General features: G+C 39.2%; 1 protein-coding gene across 2 annotated transcripts; it reads left to right on the forward strand.

The window, feature by feature from the left end:
• The first annotated feature begins 1,830 nt into the window (after positions 1-1,830).
• Positions 1,831-17,654, forward strand: LOC137708689 (E3 ubiquitin-protein ligase UPL2-like). 2 transcript variants are annotated; one of them, XM_068447817.1, is made up of 17 exons: positions 1,831-2,016; positions 2,235-2,361; positions 4,469-4,564; positions 4,639-4,845; positions 4,983-11,547; positions 11,641-12,740; positions 12,832-13,134; positions 13,219-13,417; positions 13,530-13,795; positions 13,904-14,202; positions 14,574-15,693; positions 15,773-15,919; positions 16,051-16,131; positions 16,225-16,450; positions 16,541-16,680; positions 17,086-17,192; positions 17,355-17,654. In XM_068447817.1, the coding sequence occupies exons 2-17, from the start codon at positions 2,266-2,268 to the stop codon at positions 17,455-17,457; spliced, it is 11,055 nt and encodes a 3,684-aa protein (XP_068303918.1). In that variant the 5' UTR covers positions 1,831-2,016; positions 2,235-2,265; the 3' UTR covers positions 17,458-17,654. The 2 variants fall into 2 exon arrangements, with proteins under 2 accessions (XP_068303918.1, XP_068303927.1); XM_068447826.1 differs by having other exon boundaries at positions 2,238-2,361.
• Positions 17,655-18,727: the final 1,073 nt, after the last annotated feature.

The raw sequence follows: 18,727 nt of genomic DNA on the forward strand, positions 1-18,727 counted from the left end.
TTAGGAAGAAGAAAATCCTAGACAATAATGGAACACGATTCATCTTCAAGTAGATTTAATTAAGCATGTCATAAAAAGTGATTTAGCTCGATAAGACTTGAAATAGTTTGAATTCGGAATATAGTGTATCAATATGTACCGTTATACTTTAGAGAAGAGTAATATTTCCGTAAGTTTTTGATACGTGGATTTTTCTGAAAGTCAGCATTTAATGGAGGTGGAGTTGCTTTCCATTATACACAATATTAATGGTTGAGGTAAATTGTCTGCTAACCAATATATAATGTAATGAGGTTTATTCTCAATAAGGTTTAGGAGTGACCTTTATAATCTTACTCGAAGATGAACTCTCAATTTTGGTCACTTCCCATGGCCTTATACCTGATACAAAATTTTATCCCTTTGTCTATCATGCAGTTCCCGTTGCATAAAATTTGTGAAGTTGATTACTTTTTAGGAATCATCTAGTACATATGAGCTTTTGGTGCAAAGGGGATTGAAAGATTATCTACTTGGATGAAGAACAACGTGAAAAGTCAAATTAAAGAGTTATGAGCATTCTAATTATCATTGACTATCGAACAACTCTACTACATTTGATTAATTTTGTCAATTTAAAATGGTTCTTGTTGTGTCAAAGTTGTCACATGTTCATCATCAATTGAAATCGATGTTTCACGTTATCTAAGATGCCATGCTTTTGTGCTTTTGTTATTAGCACTTCAACGAATGTGTTTTCTGCATCGATGCAAATTCACCGTGAATTCGGGTGTATTTATGGGGCGTATTCAATTGAGATTCTAATTCTTTTAATGAATCTAGAGGTATTCAATCATAATTTTAAGTAATTATCTGAAATTCAAAGTGTATTCCATTAGAATTTTAAAATAGTTTATTAAAATCCTTAGAAATCCGGATGTATTAAATTAGGATTTTAAAGAAGTTTATAATATTTCAGGTGTATTCAATTAAAAATTAATTTTAAAGAATTTGAGAAAGTTGATGAATTAGAGGGAATTGGAGAGATTTCGTAGTATATTTTAAATATCCACAAATCTTACCTCTTCCCATGAGATTTCGAGGGGAATTGAATCAAAATTTTATATGGAATCTTTACAAATCAATTAAACTCCATAAAAATCCATAAAAATCTCTCAAATTCTTAATTGAATGCACCCCCTTAATTAGGATTTGAAATTAGTTTATAACATTTTAGGTGGATTCAAGTAGAAATGGATTTTAAAAAGTTGGAGAATTCGAGGGAATTAGAGAGGTTTCGTAGTGTATTTTAAGCATTTACAAATTTCACCTCTCTCTCCCTAAGAATTTGAGGGTATTCATTCAAAATTTTACATAGAATATGTAGAAATCAATTAAACTCCATCAAAATCCATGATTTTTTTAAATCTGTTAAAATCCCTCAAAATTCCAATCAAATACAAAAAAGAAAGATGGGGATTTGAATATGTTTTCCTTTGTAACTGCAAGTGTCAATCGAGTACTTAGTTGTTGATATTTTAATTATACTCCAAAGCTAACAAGTTGCAACTTACAAGTGTACAACATACCACGGCGGGCACAAATACCAATACCCTAAAACTTATTATCCCAAAGAGTGGGAAAACTTAGCCCAAAGAGTTGGAAAAAAACCCTTGAAACTCTCTAGAAGCATATGGTCCAAAGGGACCCCGTTGGTCTCACCCATACACAACATAACGTACTTTATTTTCTTGTTTCCACGGGGCTTGAAATATAAAAACGAAAAATCAAAAGAGTAAAATGCTCGACAAACCAAATAAAGAAGAGAGGGAGACCTACACACACAGCCTACAACAATACAAATAGATACTCTCTCTCTCTTCGTTCTCCTTCGCTTACAGTTTGGGGTTTCGCCTCTCTCTCTCTCTCTCTCTCTCTCTCTTCAAATCTCTCGACTTTCTCGTCTCTCTGCTCGGTACGGCCCTTGGGTCTTCGGATGTGTATGCATCCGTCGCCTCCGTCTCTCTCCCCTCTCAGGTATCCCCCTCCGCTCTCTCTCTCTCTGTATCTATCGCTGTATCTATATACCTGATTTACCTTTCCAATCAAGGACCAAAATTTATGGGTTTTCTCGTTTTAGGGATTCGTGGTTTACCCTAAACCGCCAATTTCGTTCATGTTTGCTTTTGATTTTTGTTTTCTTTTCGTGGGTTTTTATATTTTGCTTTTCTGTGTTTGGTTTTGGGGGTTTGAAGTAGTTCGAAGTAGGGAAGCTGAGGTGAATAGATGACAACCCTAAGATCAAACTTGCCGTCGAGGATTCGGCAACTTCTTTCAGCCGACGGTGCTCTCGGGCCATCCATCAAACTCGACTCCGAGCCAGTGAGTTATCTCTCTCCGTCTCCCTCTCATCTAGTTTAGTGTAAAAAATTTACCTTGAACTTGTTATGTGTGTGTATCGTGCAAATTTTTGGATTTGTGTTTATTTTCTCATTCTAGTCCTTTAAACATTAGGGTTTTATCAGAATCATCAAGGTTGTTCGAGATAGGCCCTTAGGTTTTCGGACTGCATTGCAAACCGAACTCTAGGTTAAATTGTGTGGAGGCTGTATTGGGCCTGTAACATGTGCTTTTTAAATTTTAGAATTGGTTATATGCTTAGTTTTTGTTAAAGTTATTTAAAGTTAAAGATGGTTGTTTGGCTGCTGGTGTACAAGTGAATTTTCAATGCTTGTTTCGTATATAGGTTATCCACAAATCTACTACCTAAATTATACTTGTTCTAATCGATGTATTGCTTTATTATAATTGTTAGTAGTACTAGTGTTGTTGTTCTAAAATAACATGTCGTGTCACTCCTAGTTTCACTATAGTTTTCTTATTATTAAGTTTTACATTTTGATATTTGATGACCAAGGATTGGAGTATATTTGTAGATTTTCTATTCTCCTTTTTCGATCTTGTTTTTCTGATTTTTTTCATTTATATTATAATTTGTACAATCTTATACATCGTGTGGGATAGGGATAGAATATGCTAGTGAGTATCCCGGTACAACAATATTTGAAAATTCAGCACTGAATGCTTAAACTAGCAATTGAAGTAATTATGTACAGTTTCATTTACTTTTTCTGAATCATTAAGTGTTCGGAGGTTATACAGTCCAATAATGAGAAAGGCACTTTATTTATATGATAGTTAGAGCATTGGCAGGCTACTTTCTGTGAAATTTGGAGAGTTTGGCAGGCTTCTTTATGCTAGTTTGGGTTTAGGGAGAGGAGACTGCTCTTTTCCCTTTTGCTGACTTTTTTAGTTATGATTGGCTGCAGTTGGTTTTGTGTGGTCTTCTTGACCACCAGCCTTCCATTCTGTAACTTTCTATGCATATGTATGTATGTATGTGTGTCTCTTTAACACCAAAAAAAATTGTAGTTAGAGCATGTTCTGTAAGATTTACTGTTATCTCTAAGGACTATACTAAAGCGATCAAGTTGCAGTTTGGTATTTTATACACTTTACTTTGTATTGGATACATGTTATTTCTTTTCCCTAAATATGGATATACCGGTCAAGAACCAGGTATATGTAGAGTGTTGAGAAACAGTGCATTTGATTTATATCTGGTTTGAGTATGGCACCAAAATTATTTGTGCTACACTGGTTCTTGTTATATTGCCCAGTTTCTCCATGTCCCACTATGTTTTGTACATTTACCTTACATATCATGCTTAAGATGCACCACAAGTTGCTAGTAGCAGACCCAAGTATCTTCAATGAATTTGTGGAGTATGAACTTAAGAATGCCAGTGGTATTATTTGCTGCAGTCGATGCAAATAAATTGTGGACAGCATTAACTTAATATGTTCAATTTCCTAAGTAGTCTATTTCTGTTGTTATGGAGATAATACAAATTTTTTCCAAACCCAAAGTTGCTAGTAATTTTATCAGTTCGATACTTTTTATATTTAATGTTAATAAGTTTTCTAGTTGTTAAAATTACTTTTTGTAGATTTTTTGGTATTTCTTATTGTTATATTTGATGCTTTTCTTTCTTTTATGTACGGATCTTCCTCTTCTATGTTTCCATTATTATTATTAGTATTATATATATATATATATATATATTTTGGTGTTAGGCAATGAGCTTCCTTAAGCTCTTAATTGATTTTGTTTCCAGGATAAGATTCAACTAGATTCAACTGATGTCAATTTCTAAAATCGAGACAACCTAGCCATGATAAATTTTTGTTTTATATAAATATTCATTGATGTTAATAATCTCTGTATGGTATAGGAGTCATGTCAGAGTTATATATTTTCCTTTTTAGGGTTGTGAAATTTTGCAGCTGAGGAAGATTTATCCCCTCCTTTGAGGATATTACTGATAGCTTTATAACCTAATGTTATACATAGTATAGTTTTCTTTGACTACATTTTCTTTCTGACGTTAGTGTGCGATACCTTATGACTGCATTTCGTTTGTTTCAGCCTCCTAAGATCAAAGCCTTTATCAATAAAGTGATACAATGTCCATTACAAGATATAGCAATACCTCTTTCCGGTTTCCGTTGGGAGTACATTAAGGTACTCCTCATTTTTCTTGGGTGAAGTTTCTTCTTATTATTCTTTCTGTTACTAATATGATGCTTTGACTTCAGGGTAATTTTCACCATTGGAGGCCGCTTTTTCTGCATTTTGATACATATTTCAAGACATACTTGTCTTGTAGAAATGATCTACTGTTGTCGGATAAAATCTTAGAAGATGATAGTCCGTTTCCAAAGCATGCTGTGCTACAAATTTTGAGAGTGATGCAAACAATTTTAGAAAACTGCAATAACAAGAGTTCATTTGATGGCTTAGAGGTATGTTTTCTTGGCGGATGAAAAATTGTGCTTTATTTTTTGGGTCTGATCTTTGCATTTATTTTTTGGCTCTGATTTAGCGGAAGTGTTTTTACCATGAGTCTTTATAATGTATCAATATTTTATTTCTTTTTCAGCATTTCAAGCTCCTGCTTGCATCAACAGATCCCGAGGTCCTTATAGCTGCATTAGAAACTCTTTCCGCACTTGTGAAAATAAATCCCTCCAAGATGCACGTCAGTGGGAAGATGATCGGTTGTGGTTCTGTAAACAGCTATCTCCTGTCTCTGGCACAGGGCTGGGGAAGCAAGGAAGAGGGATTGGGTTTATATTCATGTGTTATGGCAAACGAGACTACCCAAGATGACTGGCTCAATTTGTTCCCATCTGATGTAGAAAATGATTCTGACAAGTTGCAGTGCCGAATAGGTTCTACGCTCTATTTTGAATTGCATGGGGATGCCCAAAGTACAGAGGAGAGCTCTAACAACGTAAATAATTCTTCCAGTTTTGGGGTTATAAACATTCCAGATTTGCATTTGCAAAAGGAGGATGATTTAAAGCTAATGAAACGATATATAGAGGAGTACAGGGTACCTCCTGAACTCCGGTTCTCACTACTGACAAGAGTCAGATATGCTCGTGCCTTCCGTTCTCCGAAAATATGTAGGCTGTACAGCAGGATTTGCCTTCTTGCATTTGTTGTGCTTGTTCAGTCTAGTGATGCCAGTGTAGAACTGAATTCCTTCTTTGCTAATGAGCCAGAGTACACAAATGAATTAATCAGAATTGTGCGGTCCGAAGAATCGGTGTCTGGGACCATCAGAACACAGGCAATGCTTGCGTTGGGTGCTCAGTTAGCTGCATACTCAGCGTCTCATGAGCGGGCACGAATCTTGAGTGTATCTAGTATCAGTTTTGCAGGGGGAAATCGTATGATACTCCTGAATGTGCTACAGAGGGCTGTTAGATCATTAAAAAACTCCAATGATCCAACTTCTCTTGCTTTTGTTGAAGCACTTCTTCAGTTCTATCTGCTCCATGTGGTTTCATCATCAGCTACAGGGAGCAATATTAGAGGGTCAGGCATGGTTCCGACATTCTTGCCACTTTTGGAAGATTCTGATCCTTTGCATTTGCATCTAGTCTGTTTTGCTGTCAAAACTCTACAAAAGCTCATGGATTACAGTAGTTCAGCTGTGTCTCTGTTTAAAGAGTCAGGGGGAGTTGAGCTTTTGTCTCAGAGACTACAGATTGAGGTACAGAGAGTTATTGGTTTGGCTGGCGATAATGATAACTCAATGGTTATTGGTGAAAGCTCAAGATACAGTGACAACCAGCTGTACTCACAGAAGAGGCTCATCAAAGCTTCATTGAAGGCACTTGGGTCTGCTACATATGGCGCTGGGAATTCCTCCAGAGTGCAACACTCCCATGACAGTTCTTTACCTGCAACTCTTTCTCTGATATTTAGGAATGTGGACAAATTTGGCGGGGACATTTATTACTCCGCAGTGACTGTTTTGAGTGAAACTATCCACAAAGACCCAACTTGCTTTTCTGCTTTGCATGAAATGGGTCTCCCAGATGCATTTATATCCTCAGTTGTAGCTGGCATTCTTCCATCCGCAAAGGCTTTTACTTGTGTACCTAACGGTCTTGGCGCTATTTGTCTTAATGCCAAAGGCTTGGAGGCTGTGAAGGAAAGTTTAGCATTACGCTTTCTTGTTGACATCTTCACGAGCAAGAAATATGTTACGGCAATGAATGAAGCCATTGTTCCTTTGGCAAATGCAGTGGAAGAGCTTTTCCGCCATGTATCTTCGCTAAGAAGCACTGGTGTCGATATCATCCTTGAGATAATTGATAAAATTGCTTCCTTCACTGACAGCCACAATACAGGGCCAGAAGGAAAGGCAAATGGGAGTACTGCTATGGAAATGGATTCTGAAGATAGAGAACATGAAGGTCATTGCTGTCTGGTTGATTCTGTAGATTCGGCTGCAGATGGGATCAGTAATGAGCAGTTCATTCAATTATCCATCTTTCATTTGATGATACTGGTCCACAGAACAATGGAGAATTCCGAAACATGTCGGTTGTTTGTCGAGAAGTCAGGAATTGATGCATTACTGAAGCTTCTTCTCCAACCCACTATTGTACAATCATCTGATGGGATGTCTATTGCTTTGCACAGTACTATGGTTTTCAAGGGTTTTACTCAACATCACTCTGCTGCCCTTGCCCGTGCATTTTGCTCCTCCCTTAGGGACCACCTAAAGAAAGCTTTATCTGGATTTGGGGCAGTTTCAGGATCCTTTCTACTGGAACCTAGGATGGCATCAGATGGTGGAATTTTTTCTTCTCTGTTTCTTGTTGAGTTCCTCTTGTTTATTGCTGCCTCAAAGGACAACCGCTGGGTAACTGCATTGCTTACGGAATTTGGAAATGGTAGCAAGGATGTTCTTGAAGATATAGGATGTGTCCATCGTGAAGTTTCCTGGCAGATTGCTCTTCTAGAAGATACAAAGTCTGACGTGGAGGATGATAATGCTGGTTCTACCACTGAGTCACAACAGTCGGAAACAAATACAAGTGAAACTGAAGAGCAAAGGTTCAACTCTTTTAGGCAGTTCCTTGACCCGTTGCTCACAAGGAGGACTTCTGGCTGGAGCATTGAATCCCAGTTTCTGGACCTTATTAGCCTATACCGTGACCTTGGTCGCTCCACTAGTTCTCAACAAAGGACAAATTCTGATGGTCCTTCAAATCTTCGGATTGGATCCAGTCATCAATTCCAACATTCTGGGTCTTCAGATGCTGTTGGTCCTCTTAATAAAAAGGAGTATGACCAGCAGAGGTCATATTATACTTCTTGCTGTGACATGGTGAGATCACTTTCTTTTCACATTACCCATCTGTTTCAAGAGATGGGGAAGGTCATGTCGGTACCTTCTCGTCGACGGGATGATATAGTGAATGTTTCTCCTGCTGCAAAATCTGTGGCGTCTACTTTTGCGTCCATTGCATTTGATCACTTGAACTTCGAAGGGCCTGCTAATTCTTCTGGATCCAAGGATTCCATATCAACAAAATGTCGGTACTTTGGTAAAGTTATTGATTTCATTGATGTAAGTCTACTGGAGAGAGCAGATTCATGTAATGCTGTTTTACTAAATTGCTTATATGGTCATGGAGTTATCCAGTCAGTTTTGAAGACATTTGTAGCTACCAGTGAATTGCTCTTCACAGTTAGGGCTCCTGCATCCCCCATGGAAACAGATGATGGGAATTCAAAGCAGGATGAAAGGGAAGATATTGACCATTCATGGATTTATGGTCCTTTAGCTAGCTATGGTAAACTTATGGACCACCTAGTGACATCTTCTTTCATTTTATCTCCTTTCACAAAACACTTGCTAGCACAACCCCTGGCAAATGGAAATATTCCTTTCCCGCGCGATGCTGAGACCCTTGTAAAGGTCCTCCAGTCCATGGTACTGAAAGCAATTCTTCCTCTTTGGACTCATCCTCAGTTTGTTGATTGTAGTTATGATTTTATTAGTACCGTTATTTCTATAATCAGGCATGTATACTCTGGGGTTGAAGTGAAGAATGTTAGTAGCAGCAACACTGCCCGTATTACTGGCCCCCCTCCTAATGAGACAACTATTTCAATGATTGTGGAGATGGGCTTTACCAGGTCTAGGGCAGAAGAAGCTCTGAGGCAAGTTGGATCAAATAGTGTGGAGTTGGCAATGGAGTGGTTGTTTTCCCATCAAGAAGAGACTGAAGAAGACAATGAACTTGCTCGGGCACTTGCCATGTCTTTGGGTAATGAATCAGACACTAAGGAAGCTGTTGCAAATGAGAATCCTCAGCAGCTTGAAGAAGAGATAGTCCAACTTCCTCCTGTTGAGGAGTTGTTATCTACATGTGCAAAGCTTCTGCAGATGAAGGAACCTCTAGCTTTTCCAGTTCGAGACCTGCTAGTAATGATATGCTCCCAAAATGATGGTCAATATCGGCCTAATATCATCTCTTTCATTGTTGATCAGATTAAAGAATGTAGTTTATGTTTTGACAGTGGAAAAAGTACTTTGCTATCTGCTCTTTTTCACGTTCTTGCTTTAATTCTTCAAGAAGACGCAATTGCACGAGAACTTGCCTCGAAGAATGGTCTTGTGAAAGTTGCATCAGACCTACTCTTCCAGTGGGATTCTGGTTCAGTTGGCAGGGAGAAACATGAAGTTCCAAAGTGCGCAACAACGGCTTTTCTTGCTGTTGATCGGCTGTTGCAGGTGGATCAAAAACTGAACCCTGAAATTGCAGAACAGTTGAAGAAGGATGGTATCAGTAGCCACCAAACACCACTTAGCATTGATGAGGACAAGCAAAATCAGTTGCAGTCTGCATTGGGATTATCTTCAAAGCATATAGAAATGAAAGAGCAGAAGAGGCTTATTGAGATAGCTTGTTCTTGCATCAGGAACCAGCTTCCTTCTGAAACAATGCATGCTGTTCTGCAGCTTTGCTCTACTCTCACAAAAACTCATGCTGTTGCTGTTCAATTTCTTGATGCCGGGGGTTTAAGTTTACTGCTTTCTTTGCCAACAAGTTGCCTCTTTCCTGGGTTTGACAATATTGCTGCTACCATTATCCGTCATGTTCTGGAAGATCCTCAAACTCTTCAGCAGGCAATGGAATTTGAGATTAGGCACAGCCTTGTGGCAGCTGCGAACAGGCATTCTAATGGTAGGGTTTCTCCCCGCAATTTTTTATCGAGTTTAAGTTCTGCAATTTCTCGTGATCCTGTGATATTTATGCGTGCTGCTCAGTCTATTTGTCAAGTTGAGATGGTTGGTGAAAGGCCTTACATTGTTTTGCTGAAAGATCGTGAGAAAGATAAAAGCAAGGAAAAGGAAAAAGAGAAGGATAAATCTTTGGATAAAGACAAAACACTAATGGCTGATAGTAAAGCTGCTCTGGGTAATATAAATTCAGTAGCTTCTGGCAATGGACACGGCAAGGTTCATGATTCAAAAAGTGCAAAAGTGCATCGAAAGTACCCCCCGAGTTTTGTCTCTGTGATTGAGCTTCTTCTAGATTCTGTGTGTACTTATGTACCGCCGTCTAAGGATAATGTTGTCACTGATGCACCACCTTCAACGGACATGGATATTGATGTTGCTGCTACAAAAGGGAAGGGTAAAGCAATTGCCTCAGTGTCTGAGGATAACAAAACTTGTACCCAAGAAGCTCCTGCATCTCTTGCAAAGGTTGTATTTGTTTTGAAGCTTCTAACTGAGATCTTATCAATGTATGCTTCATCTGCACATGTTCTGCTTCGGAAAGATGCTGAAATTAGCAGTTACAGGGCCCCCAGTCTAAAGGGTCCTACTGCTGTATGCACTGGTGGAATATTTCACCATGTTCTTCATAAGTTTCTTCCATATTCACGCAGTGCCAAGAAGGAAAAGAAAGCAGATGGTGACTGGAGGCACAAATTAGCAAGTAGGGCTAGCCAGTTTTTAGTTGCATCCTGTGTTCGTTCTTCTGAGGCAAGGAGGAGAGTTTTTAACGAGATCAGTTTAGTCTTTAATGAATTTGTAGAATCATGCAATGGTTTCCGGTCGCCTAACAACGAAATACAAGCTTTTTGTGATCTACTTAATGATGTTCTGGCTGCCCGTACTCCTACTGGTTCATACATTTCCGCTGAAGCTTCTGTCACTTTTATAGATGTTGGTCTGGTCGGGTCATTGACTCGAACTCTCCAAATGCTGGACTTGGACCATGCTGACTCACCTAAAGTTGTTACTGGTCTTCTCAAAGCTCTTGAGTTGGTAACCAAAGAACATGTTCATTCTGCTGACTCAAATTCTGGTAAGGGTGACAATTCTACCAAACCTCCTGATCATAATCAATTGGGAAGGACAGACAATATTGGTGAGAGATCCCAATCTATGGAAACACCATCCCAGTCCCGCCGTGATTCTGGTCCAGCTGAGCACATTGAGTCTTACAACGCGGTCCAGTCCTTTGGTGGTTCTGAGGCTGTGACGGATGATATGGAACATGACCAAGATCTCGATGGAGGTTTTGCTCCTGCAAATGAAGATGAATATATGCATGAAAACTCTGAGGAAACAAGGGGTCTTGAAAATGGCATTGATACTATGGGTATACGGTTTGAAATTCAACCTCACGAGCAAGAGAATCTTGATGACGATGACGAGGAGGAGGATGAAGATATGTCTGAGGATGATGGAAATGAAGTAGATGACGATGAAGATGACGATGATGAGGAGCGTAATGATCTGGAAGATGGTGTGCATCACCTGCCACATCCTGACACTGACCAAGATGATCATGAGATTGATGATGATGAGTTTGATGAGGAAGTATTAGAGGAAGATGATGAAGAAGATGATGATGAGGAAGATGGAGTTATACTGAGGCTGGAGGAAGGCATAAATGGGATTAATGTTTTCGACCGTATTGAGGTTTTTGGTAGAGATCCTGGTTTTCCTAATGAAGGACTTCAGGTAATGCCAGTTGAAGTTTTTGGTTCTAGACGTCAAGGGCGCACTACTTCTATTTACAGTCTTTTGGGAAGAACTGGCGAGAATGCCACTCCATCAAGGCACCCTCTTCTGGTTGGACCTTTGTCGCTGTCATCAACCCTGCCTAGACAATCGGGTAAATATGTTTAAATGCTTTTGATGTTACTTCTTGTATTTGATATATTATTTTGGTAATTCTCTTCTCTGATGGTGGGTTCCTGGCTTCCAGAGAATGCCCGTGATATGGTATTACAAGATTTAAACTCAGAGGTCACGTCGTCAAGATTGGATAATATTTTCCGATCACTGAGGAATGGGCGTCATGGACACCGATTGAATTTGTGGATGGATGATAACCAGCAAGTTGGTGGATCAAATCCAAGTTCAGTGCCACAAGGACTTGAGGATTTGCTAGTGTCCCAATTGAGGCGACCCATGGCTGACAAGACACCTGAAGAGAATAAGACAAAAGCAGTGGATCCTCAAAACACAGCGGAAGCTTTAGAGTTACAACCACAAACAGGTGTCAGGCCTGAAGTTCCCGTTGAGAACAATGTCACTATTGAGAGTGGAAGCCTGCCTCCTCCGGAGACAATTGATGACTCTGGAAATGCTGATTTGAGACCAACTACAGTGAGTGAATCTCTACAAGCAATGGACATGTCTAGCATGCATCCTCAGTCCGTTGAGATGCAGTTTGAACACAATGATGCAGCTGTGAGGGATGTAGAAGCTGTGAGCCAAGAAAGTGGTGGAAGTGGAGCAACTTTAGGGGAGAGCCTTCGTAGCCTTGATGTTGAAATTGGGAGTGCTGACGGTCATGATGATGGAGCAGAGAGGCAAGGTTCTTCTGATAGAATGCCACTTGGTGATTCACAGGCAACTCGAGCAAGAAGAACAAATGTATCTTTTGGGAATTCTGCCACTGTCAGTGCAAGAGATGTTTCTCTACACAGCGTAACTGAAGTGTCTGAAAATTCTAGCCGTGAGGCGGATCAGGAGGGTCCAGCAGCAGAACAGCAACTTAACAGTGACTCCGGTTCTGGGGCAATTGACCCTGCTTTCTTGGATGCCCTTCCTGAGGAGTTGCGTGCTGAAGTTCTCTCAGCACAGCAGGGTCAAGCAGCTCCACAGTCAAATGCTGAGCCACAAAATGCTGGAGATATTGATCCTGAATTCCTTGCTGCCCTTCCTCCTGATATCAGAGCAGAAGTTTTAGCCCAACAGCAAGCTCAAAGGCTACATCAGTCTCAGGAACTCGAAGGTCAACCAGTTGAAATGGACACAGTCTCAATAATTGCAACATTTCCTTCAGAGTTGCGTGAAGAAGTACGTTATTCAGGTTCCTTGGGCTATATTAAATTCATAATCAAATTTGTAATTCAAGCTGTAATATTTTGTTTTTGGTTTATGTACTCAGGTTCTCTTGACTTCATCTGACGCTATACTGGCCAATCTTACCCCTGCTCTAGTTGCGGAGGCAAACATGTTACGTGAAAGATTTGCCCATCGTTATAATCGTACCCTGTTTGGTATGTATCCTAGAAACCGTAGGGGTGAGACTTCAAGACCAGGTGAAAGCATGGGATCTAGCCTGGACAGGGTTGGGGGAAGCATTGCGTCACGTAGATCAATTGGTGCCAAGGTAGTTGAAGCCGAAGGCGCTCCATTAGTTGACACAGAAGCTCTGCATGCAATCATTAGGGTTCTTCGTGTTTTTCAGGTAGTATATGAGTGTAATAGTATTTATTCGTTTTTATTTTTATTTTCCTTTTCATACTAGAAACTGATTGTCACAATTTTACAGCCGCTGTATAAAGGTCAGCTGCAGAAGCTTCTGTTGAATTTATGTGCTCATAATGAAACCCGAAATTCGCTTGTGAAAATTCTCATGGACATGCTAATGCTTGATACAAGAAAGTCCGTTGATCACTCAACTACTGCTGAGCCTCCGTATCGGCTTTATGCTTGCCAGAGTAATGTGATTTGTTCACGCACTCAATCTGGTAAGATCTCCTTTATGGATGATTTGTTTGAGATATGTGAGGATGTAACTGTGGGATTATACCGTAGCAGCTAATTTGGTCATCGGTTCTAACATTACCTGTTACTCTATAGGTGTTCCGCCATTGTTATCTCGGCGAATTCTTGAAACTCTGACTTATTTGGCTCGACATCATCCTAATGTGGCAAAGATTTTGCTTCACTTTTCTGTCCCACAAGAAACAGATAATATCGATCATGGACGTGGCAAAGCTGTGATGGTTGTTGAAGAGACTGGGCCAAAGAAAAGTCATCAGGAAGGATATTTATCTATTGCTTTGCTTTTGAGCCTCTTGAATCAACCCCTTTACTTGTTCAGAAGTATAGCTCATCTTGAACAGGTGAAAATCTTATTTGGTTATTATTTTGTTTTTGTGTGGAGGGATTTATACTGCTATGCGAAACTGTAGTAATGTGGACTTACTTTCATCCTTAAATTCTTTATGCAGCTTCTTAACTTATTGGAGGTCATCATTGATAATGCTGAAAGCAAACCATCTGTCAAATCTGGGGTTGGGGTTTCTGTTTCTGAGCAATCGTCTGCCCCTCAAATTTCGACTTCAGATGCTGAGATGAATACAGAATCTGGTGGGACTGCTGCTGTTATGGTTGGTATGCCAGATAAGGTGGTTGATTCCTCCAAACCAACAACTTCTGGTGTTGATAGCAAATGTGATACCGCTAGTGTTCTGATTAACCTTCCACAAGAAGAACTTCGCCTCCTATGCTCACTGCTTGCACGAGAAGGGTATGGAAATTATAACTTCTATTTTTCTGGTAGCTTAATTGTTTAATTACTAGGAACATTTTCTTATCTTTTTTTAATTTCTCAAATTGTACTCCTTGTTATTGGGAAGGGGCTGCTTCATGGTTAATGTTAAGGTGTTTACGAGATGGCTGTGTTTTGTCTGTCCACTCTCGTTGTTCATCTTTATTTTATTTTATAATTGTCGTCTCTTTTTCAATAACAATGTATTAACTAAGACTACTTTTCTGGAGATACTTGTATTGTCTTATCCTGCTCCTTCATTGTAACACTTATGTTGATTACAAGGTTAGTCTTATGTAAATTGCAGTTACGCATATCTTGGTTGCTGACATTTTTTGTTTTCAACCCAGATTGTCAGATAATGCATATACTCTTGTAGCGGAGGTAATGAAGAAGTTGGTGGCAATTGTTCCTACCCATTCAAACCTGTTTATTACTGAGCTAGCAGAGGCTGTTAGAAATTTGACTAGAGCTGCTAGGAATGAGTTGCACACATTTGGTGAAACGGTGACAGCACTCCTCAGTGCCATGTCTTCTGTTGGAGCTGCAATCTTAAGAGTTCTGCAGGCATTAAGTTCCCTTGTTGCTTCTCTGATGGAGAAAGAGAAGGACGCACAGATTCTTGCAGAAAAGGAGCATACTCTTTCTCTTTCTCAAGTTTGGGACATAAATGCGGCTTTGGAACCTTTGTGGCTGGAGCTGAGCACTTGCATAAGTAAGATAGAGAGCTATTCAGATTCTGCCCCTGATACGATGACTTCATATCGAGCTTCTACATCTAAGCCATCTGGTGTAATTCCTCCGCTGCCTGCCGGCACCCAAAACATCTTACCATACATAGAATCTTTCTTTGTGGTTTGTGAGAAATTGCATCCTGGGCAGCCAGGCCCTGGTAATGACTTTGGTGTTGCTGCAGTTTCTGAGGTTGAAGATGCCAGTACATCTGCTGGCCACCAGAAAACATCAGGTTCCTCTTTGAAAGTTGATGAAAAACATGTTGCTTTTCTGAAGTTCTCAGAGAAACATAGGAAATTGCTAAATGCTTTTATTCGTCAAAATCCTGGTTTGTTAGAAAAGTCTTTCTCACTCATGCTTAAGGTTCCACGCTTTATTGATTTCGACAACAAGCGTGCTCACTTCAGATCAAAAATAAAGCATCAGCATGATCACCATCATAGTCCTTTGAGAATTTCAGTAAGAAGGGCATACATACTTGAAGATTCATATAACCAACTTCGCATGCGATCAGCTGAAGATTTGAGGGGGAGATTGACAGTTCACTTTCAAGGAGAGGAAGGTATTGATGCAGGTGGACTTACTCGAGAATGGTATCAGTTGTTGTCCAGGGTTATTTTTGACAAGGGAGCACTACTATTTACAACTGTGGGCAATGAATCAACATTTCAGCCGAATCCGAACTCTGTTTACCAAACAGAACATCTTTCGTATTTCAAGTTTGTTGGGCGAGTGGTGAGTACCAGAGTTGTTTAGTTGCTCTTGTTGGATTGAGTTGTTTTGCTAGAAGTTTTATCTGACGAATCTTTTACAGGTTGGGAAAGCACTCTTTGATGGTCAGTTACTGGATGTTCATTTTACTCGATCTTTCTACAAGCATATTTTGGAGGCAAAGGTCACTTATCATGATATAGAGGCCATCGATCCTGATTACTTTAAAAACCTCAAGTGGATGCTTGAGGTATGTAGAAATCTAGCAACTTCCCTACATTCGCTTGCACTCACTCTCACTTTCACTTTCTCGCTTTCATTTTTCAATTAAGTTATTGACTCTCTTTCTCACCTACTCCTTGCTTGGCGATCGTTTTACAGAATGATATTAGTGATGTACTGGACCTTACTTTCAGCATTGATGCTGACGAGGAAAAGCTGATATTATATGAAAGGACAGAAGTAACGAATTTTTCCTCTCCCATTACCCTGATGAACTAATATTCTGTTTTAAGGACTACATTTATTATACTAATTTTGTTGAACATAATGCAGGTAACAGACTATGAACTGATTCCTGGTGGCCGGAACATCAAAGTTACGGAAGAAAATAAGCACCGATATGTTGATTTAGTTGCTGAGCATCGGTTAACAACCGCCATTCGTCCTCAGATAACTGCTTTTTTGGAAGGATTCACTGAACTAATTACAAAGGGATTAATATCTATTTTTAACGACAAGGAACTGGAACTTTTGATCAGTGGGCTTCCAGATATTGATTGTGAGTTCCCATGTCAACTCCGTTTCCCCTCTTCTCTACCTTTAACAGGACATGCATTCTCATAAAGATTTATTTTTCCATGTATTTCAGTGGATGACATGAGGGCAAATACCGAATATTCTGGATACAGCCCTGCATCTCCTGTCATTCAGTGGTTTTGGGAGGTTGCCCAAGGTTTTAGCAAGGAGGATAAAGCCCGTCTATTGCAGTTTGTAACTGGCACCTCTAAGGTATTAGTTTGCACTTGTTTTCTTCGTTTACTCTTGAACTGGGATGTAATTGAGAGAAAACATTCATAAATTTATTACTGCTTCATGCTTTTTTTTTTCCCCTTTTGTTTAAGTCGTACCGTAGAATTATTTTGGAAGCTGGCGTTGGAATTAAAAAATGCGGTGGTGATGTTCAAGCGGTTATATTCATGGCATAGCAAAATCTGAACATGTGGAAAGGTTTTTGAATGCATGGGTCTTGTACAAGTTAAATTGTTCCTGTATCCCGTGCTAGTGATATCTTGTTTTCTTATTTATTATACATGACTTCCTTTCACATTTGACATAATTTCGCGATGTATTATGATATCTACTATATTTCTTGTATAAGATGTGGTCTGAGCATTGGTGCTCCGTATTGTTCAGGTGCCTTTAGAAGGTTTTAGTGCACTTCAAGGGATCTCGGGCTCACAGAAATTTCAGATACACAAGGCATATGGAAGTGCAGACCACTTGCCATCTGCACATACTTGGTAACTTAGACTCTCATGTCATTTTTTCTTGAATATGTTACTCCGTTCTGTTTGAGTTATCAGATGCCGTTTGAAACTTTTCGCTCTAACTTCTAGCCTCCAAATTAAGTTTATCCAATTGCGAGTGCACAGCTTATTGAATAAATTTACTTATTTGTGCAGCTTCAACCAGTTGGATCTACCGGAGTATCCTTCTAAAGAACATCTTGAGGAGAGATTGCTTCTTGCGATTCACGAGGCCAACGAAGGGTTTGGATTTGGTTAAAGAGCCTTGTTCTTTAAGTTATCACCGTGTAGATAGTATCAATCTTGTTAAAAGATCTCATGGAAGGGGGAAGTGGTAAATGGTCGTACGAGATGATTGAGTTTTTCTTGATACATTATATACTGTACAGTCGTTTCTTTTTCGCAATGAAAAGTGCTTTTGGCAGTTATTTTTTGCCATTTCGCTTTCACAAGTCATTTTAATGTTTGATCACTGTTTTTTTGAAGCCGAATCTCTCACCCTCTCCTCCACACCACCGTCGTTATGAACGCCCTTGTAACCTTTTCGGTTTTTTCATTTTCCAGTATCATAATGCCCTTGTAACGTTTTCGTTTTTTTCATTTTCTGGTATCATGGGCATGGGGCACTCCAACTTCCGACCTCTAGAAACAATTCCCTTTCAACCTTTGGGGATGGTTTAGTGGTCTATCGGTATTCATCTTCACTTGTAAGTGACGTCCTTAGTACTAACAGTTTTAGTGGTCTATTGGTATCCATCTTCACTTGTATGTGACGTCCTAAGTTCGAATCTCATAAATGACTCTTTCCACTCCGTAGTATAAATATATTCATTATATCAAGGATTCAGTACCTAAAACATGTAACCTTTTTGAGTCATTCCAAATTGGTCTCGATCTTTTTAAACATTCCAAACAAATACCCAACCTATTAAAAATATCACATTGATTGACCCTCGGTTAATTTTTCTATTAAATGTACAATGGCAACAAGGGGTCCCACTTTTTAGCTTACTTGGACATTAAAATAATAATAAAAATAACTTACAAAAAAAAGACATGAAGATGAAATAAATAAACAAATTCACAAATAAAATGAAAAAAAAAAAAAAATGAAGATCGGGAATATCAAGTGAGTCGTGAAGATGCTTGTGCCTACATCATGGTAGTCCATACCATTTCAGCAACCTCCATGACCTTCTTCTCAGTGTTGGTCGATTGAATTGTAAGGTGGAGTTGGTGGTTGTGCATTGGGTTTGGAGGTGATGGCCTAATGGGGGAGGTTGTGGTAGTTGGTGGAAGCCATGCTTCTATGACCTTTTATTAGTTTTGGAGACAAAATAAGCATAGTTATTAAATAAATTTAATTAGGGCTTACCGGATGTGACAAGTTCAATAGATTGGGTGCTTGTTTGAAAAGAATATTTGTAAATCTTTTATTTTTTTTTCACTCAAACTTTTTTCTCCATCAGAGAGAATCAAAGAATTTCTAAACCAATAAAAAAATTCAAAATTTATAAAAAAAAATTTGA

This window comes from Pyrus communis, chromosome 1, assembly GCF_963583255.1.
Source record: "Pyrus communis chromosome 1, drPyrComm1.1, whole genome shotgun sequence".
Lineage (NCBI taxonomy): Eukaryota > Viridiplantae > Streptophyta > Magnoliopsida > Rosales > Rosaceae > Pyrus > Pyrus communis.

What these genes read in the sequence shown, in the direction of transcription:
- LOC137708689 (XM_068447817.1), top strand. Translation starts at nt 2,266, where the DNA reads ATGACAACCCTAAGATCAAACTTGCCGTCGAGGATTCGGCAACTTCTT. An exon ending in GGGTTCTTCGTGTTTTTCAG is followed by an intron (nt 13,135 to 13,218) that starts GTAGTATATGAG and finishes ACAATTTTACAG; the next exon opens with CCGCTGTATAAAGGTCAGCT. An exon ending in TATTATATGAAAGGACAGAA is followed by an intron (nt 16,132 to 16,224) that starts GTAACGAATTTT and finishes AACATAATGCAG; the next exon opens with GTAACAGACTATGAACTGAT.